Raw genomic sequence first — 5,832 nt, 5'->3', positions numbered from 1 at the left:
ATGGGCCAATCCACAGGTTTGTATGATACAAACCTGTGGATTGGCCCATATTTTGTGTGAAGCTCCAGCTGGGTATTTGACCCGTTTAATTATTAGTGGGAATGAGTTTTGGGGGGAACAGTTTTAGGAGCAAGTAGTGGGGCAGTTAGTTCTAATCTTATTAATATCTCTCATTTAGATTAGGGGTCGATGTTTTATGTTTATATAAAATTAGGGTTTTTTACTCTAAAGTTGGAGATCCGGCCTATCTCGAATGTGGCTAATTGTATCGTTCGTTCAGTAATCGAAGTTTTCAATTTCAAGTTTCTATCACAAAGCTGAGAAAGATGGACCTCCAAACATATCTTTGCATGCATTTTATGTTATTGATAATGCCAAGAAAGCAGTAGAGGCTTTATGTCCTAAAACTGTATCTTGTGCAGATATCTTAGCATTAGCAGCAAGGGATGCAGTCACTTTGGTCAGTAAAGCATCTTCTTCTTTTCATACCTTAAAGTTTTCAATTTCTAGATCTTTTGAGGTTATGATTGATTCAAGTTTTAACTTGTTTGAATCTAGTCTGGAGGGCCAACATGGGTGGTGCCGAAAGGAAGAAAAGATGGAAGAGTTTCGAAAGCAACTGAAACACGACAATTACCAGCTCCAACATTTAATATTTCTCAATTGCAACAAAGTTTTGCTCAGAGAGGTCTTTCCTTAGACGATTTAGTTGCCCTTTCAGGTAATTAACCAAATCCTGGATGTTAAAGATTTCCATAATCCAATAACCAATGATTTCAACGTGTTCATTTACTTAGAATGTTGTAATCTCCAGGTTTTTAAGGACATTTTTAATCAAACTAACAAGAAGTTTCGTTTTCTAGTCATAAATTTTGTTGTAATTTGAATTTATAGATATTATATTATGTTTTAGAGATTTACACTAGACAGTTAGTGTCTTAGTGACTATTTTGTTTCTTTATCGACACTTTTTATATGTGTGTCACCCTAAATGACATTATTTTGTAGTACTCTAGACACTTTTATGGAAAACTAAACAAGGATTATTAATTACGCTCAATGTGTAGGAGGACATACACTTGGATTCTCTCATTGCTCATCCTTTCAGAACAGGATACACAACTTTAATTCAAAGCAAAGTGTCGACCCAACATTGGAATCGTCATTTGCAGCCAGTTTAAAAAGTGTATGCCCAGCAAAGAACACAGCGAAAAATGCTGGTGCCAATCTTGATTCGACTCCCACGACTTTTGACAATAGATACTATAAGTTACTTCTCCAAGGGAAGAGTATTTTCTCTTCTGATCAGTCGTTGGTCACATCAGCAAAGACCAAAGCATTGGTCTCAAAGTTTGCTAGCTCACAACAAGAGTTCCAGAAAGCATTTGTTAAATCCATGATTAAGATGAGTAGCATTAATGGTGGGCAAGAGGTTAGGCTCGATTGTAGAGCAGTAAACTAATGTGTCATCAGTTGAATACTATTTGCGTATGGTTTCTGTTTTCTTGGATATCAATAGAGTTTGTCGAACTATTGATCCAATTGTTTTGTAAAGTATTCTGTTTTGCTACCAATAATGTATTGTTTAATTAATATTCCACAACCATTCTTTTTCAATTTGGATACTGGAAAAAAACTATATATGTGTGTGTGTGTGTTTGTTTGTTTGTATTTCAACTTTAACATATTAACTAGAACAAAAACATTAAAAAAAAAACACATTCTAATTGAGATTATCTCAGTTATACATAAATTCTTACACAAAATCGCTAAAACTCGTACTTTTAAGTAAGCAATCACAAGCACTCATGATGTTCTTCCCTCAGTTTTCTGTATTTTGGTAATTGTTGGATTATTCGGGTTTTTTTACGGGTCACATGGGTCGGCACGTTATCGGGTCGTATGGGTCGAGTACGGGTCGAATAATTAAACGGGTCAGCTGGGTTTTATATTAGTCACATGGTACTGAAGTGGTCAAATATTGAGCAAGAATATGGGATGTGAACGTGTGATTTGAAGACCGAGCAATCAGTAGAGTATGTATGAGGAATGGAATAAGTCATGGAGATTTGCACGTGTTGTATTTGTTTGGTTATAGGATCTTTAGGTTAAATTAGAATATTCTTTATTTGCTTTCTAATGTACGTGTAAGGCTATAAATAGCCAATTTGATTTATTGAATGAACAACCCTTCATTCGTAAAGATAGAGTAAAAGTCTGCAAGCTTTCTCAAATTTCCTATTCACATATACATAATATAATTCTAAGTGAGTTGTGAGTGTGTGTTGTGTGTGTGGAGTAGGGCCTGTAACCAACAGTCCTTCGTATCTGGGTGGTAACCTGGGTTCTACGGTATTAAACTTCAAAGATTAAGAAACCCAGACAACTTGGATATTTGTGAAAACTTTACGCAACCACATCTTAACTTTGTGTAGAGTGGAGAAACTGATTGAGAAAGTGGTCGCATTTCATGAGCATGCACAAGTATGAATGTTTTAAGGAAATTTTGAATGAAGTTTTGGAACCCTCAACACAACTAAAGATACTTATCAAACATGTTAACTCCGTATGTATAAACAACTTCAAGGTTTATCATTATGTTGGAATTAATATTGGCATAAAAAAATATCATTTAGTATTTATCCTAAGATAGTGTTGGTTAAGTTAATTATTGACTTGTTCCTTAAGGCATCCCACACCTACAAATATCCAAGAAAATTTCCATTTGTGTATATGGGATCATGTGTTTATAAACTCTCTCTCAAATATTTATGTTATAAACTTGTGCCGGAATCATGAATAACACCGATTCCATAAATTGGCATCAGAGTCAGATAGAATCAGATCTGAAGACATGGGAAGATGGCTGTGTGGCAAGAGAAGATCGAAGGGCATTCGATCGGTGTGTAGCGGTGATCGTTATAGAAGAGGCTCCTGTTAAGGTTACCGTCTTTCCCTCATCCTTGTCACAACATATTATTGATAGACGGGTTTACCTTGTCATAACATAATATTGATAGACTGGTTTAAAGCTGTAGGCTTTATAGGCTCTTCATTCGACCATCCATAGCCTCTAAATTAGTAAACAATATGCGACAACAAGAATGGTTTTAAGGTCATCTTGGTTTTATTATTTTCTTCTAACTTAAATAGTTTGTGTTATGTCAAGCCCACAAATGGGATCACGGTTAGGTTCTATTAATTACCGAGGTGATTAATCTCCGAATTAGTTAAATTACCGAATAAACAAAGCAGATCCTCCTTTGATATTGTTACCTCGCTGACCTCTATAGTCATGGTCCCTCTTTAGGTCCAACAGAGATATATGCACTTGGTGACAATCTCTACGATTTCACTACTTTTTCGGATTACCCAAACATTCTTAACCTTTCTTAACTTTTACCCCTAATTGGATTTGGTGCATTACTAGAAGCCCCCCTAAGAATCTTGATGTAATATCAGAAGCGTTCTATTACCTCAAAATTTGGTTCGATACAAGAAGCTTGTCACCCGAATTTGGTTCAATACCCTAAAGCCCCTAGTAAGATATGGTTTAATACCAGAAGCTTACACCGATCTTACATTGGATCTGATTAACCAGAAGTCGTATGCACACCCAGTCAAGTTAAGTTAGATCAGATTAATTTAGTTAAATTAAGTTCTTAAGTTAATTTAGTTTTAAAGGAGCCAAGTGATCCTATCACAAAAGATAATAAACCAAGAATTAGTAAAAGATAAACATACTTTAAAAAATAAAATACTAGATTTAATAAGATTAACTAATCCAAGAATTTGAGAAGACACAGAGATTACAATCATATGATGATCAACACTTTTAGCCATGGTGACTACAAATCTTGCATGATGATCAAGCTCAAGCTCAAGTATAAGTGTGCGTCTCTCAATTCTCATTTATTACATATTTAGTTAACTAAACTACCTGGTACCTTATTTAAGTGATAAAAGGGTAGAAGAGGGAGGCACTAGAATCCTCGTCGGACCTAAGAAACCTCCCAAGAAATGTTACACTTGAAACATGGAAATGAGAGTGACATTTATAGTAAGTTGGCAACAGGTATGCATGGTCGGGCATAGTACTTAGGGGGACATAGGTACAACGTTTTAGAGGGGCATGTTGGCTAATTTTGGAGATGCGCAATTACATATATAATATGAACGACCATGTATAGTACTTTGGCAAATAACATCTTCTAGAAGCTTGTACTTCTTGTCCTTTCTGTCCCTTTTTTTGTCTTTTCTCCTTTGTCTCACATAAGAACCCTCTAGAATTTGCTTAACTATGAAATATGCATGATCATGCCCAAATGATGCATGGCCATGCATACCTATTGTCGTCTGGGATGGATGCATGGCCATGCCTAGAATGTGCATGGTCATGCATGACCTATGACTGCTAATTGTCTTCTTTAGCTTTGGCCATGATCGTGCTTTGGCACATTTGTTGACTTTTGTTGACCATCTTGATTTGACTTTTTGACTTTATGTTGTCTTCTTGTTGCTAGGCTGTGGTGCACGGCCATGCCCATATAGCCTGGCAGGGTCTATCTGTAAGATTAAATATATTTTTATATTATATTTAATCTAGTAGCCATTATAATCATTTACATTATATGGATCAAAATATATAACAACCTATTAAATAATTAGTTGGTAATTGTTGATGGGCCTTATTACCATTATTAACTAATTAGGGTTTCCTCTTGGGTGCATATATAAGGAGACTTACGTAGAGGTTCTAGGGTTAGACACATAACCTAATTACTCATAACATCAAATCGCCTCCTCTCCATAGCCGATTACCATTTATCGGTTTTCTTAATCACCATCATTAGATTGCACCCTAAGGAGGAACCAGACCAAGCTGACAATCATGTCAAACACTGTTGCTGCGTCTGCTTCTGGATTCTCTGCTGGCCTGTAGTGATGCAATCAAAGGTATGTTTTCATGTTTTCCATTATGTCTAAACAGAACTGATCAACATGTGGTATCAGAGCAGATGTTGATTAATCAGTTCTGTTTTCGTATCCATTATTCTGGGATTGTAATCTGGAAAACATAAGTTTTGAAAATTTAATGAACATCACGGCTGGTTTCGAGTCTGATGTGCCGAAGTCAATTTTTTTTGGAAAAAGAATGTTATATAAATGACTCGAAATCATAATGGTTAAAATCAAGTCCGAAATCTGTTTGTAAAAACCTTAAACATTCAGGTTTCGGGTTCCAGAATTATGTTTCATTTTTTTAGGGTTCATCACATGTTCTTAGGAAAATTTGAAATTCCTTTATGTTTTGGAATATAATTTGAATTGTTGAATGTTTTCCTAATTTTGATATGTTTTGTCTAATGAGAATTTTTGAAATCTGTTAAAAGGATAAACAGATTATGATTTTCAAAATATTCTGTTAAAATTAGATCAATGTTAAAACAGGAAACTCTATCACAATTAGGAATTCGAATGTTCAGTTATGATTTTACATTAACAGCTGTAACAGTGGACTCGAGACCATCAGGTTTCGACTCGAGACCAAGATCTCGACTCGAGACCACAAGGTCTCAACTCAAAATCATAAGTGTTCTAAAATATTTACAACTCGAGACAATGATTTCGACTCGAGACCATAAGTTTTCGACTCGAGACCACTGAGGTTTCGACCAAGGGCTTCAATCTTCACAACTCGAGACCATGGTTTCGACTCGAGATCTCATCAAGCACTCGAGATCTCATAAAACACAGTAGTCGAGACCATGATTATGACTCAAGACACTGAGGTTGCGACTCGAGACCATTAATGAGTCGAGACCTCATAAT

General features: G+C 35.6%; 1 protein-coding gene across 1 annotated transcript; it reads left to right on the top strand.

Moving 5' to 3' along the window:
* LOC110889197 (peroxidase 64) lies at positions 1 to 1,462 on the top strand. The gene is made up of 4 exons (XM_035979362.1): positions 1 to 16; positions 318 to 460; positions 559 to 721; positions 1,068 to 1,462. Exons 1-4 carry the CDS (start codon positions 1 to 3, stop codon positions 1,460 to 1,462), a joined length of 717 nt encoding a protein of 238 aa, XP_035835255.1.
* Positions 1,463 to 5,832: the final 4,370 nt, after the last annotated feature.

The sequence above is a fragment of the Helianthus annuus genome, chromosome 11, assembly GCF_002127325.2.
Source record: "Helianthus annuus cultivar XRQ/B chromosome 11, HanXRQr2.0-SUNRISE, whole genome shotgun sequence".
NCBI lineage: Eukaryota > Viridiplantae > Streptophyta > Magnoliopsida > Asterales > Asteraceae > Helianthus > Helianthus annuus.
The sequence above is the reverse complement of the archived record's forward strand: the minus strand, read 5'-3'. Positions and strand labels throughout refer to the sequence as shown.

Bases quoted from the DNA above. Each gene is read 5' to 3' on its own strand.
- LOC110889197 (XM_035979362.1), top strand. The intron at 461-558 runs GTCAGTAAAGCA...GTTTGAATCTAG, and splicing joins CAAGGGATGCAGTCACTTTG to TCTGGAGGGCCAACATGGGT. The intron at 722-1,067 runs GTAATTAACCAA...CTCAATGTGTAG, and splicing joins CGATTTAGTTGCCCTTTCAG to GAGGACATACACTTGGATTC.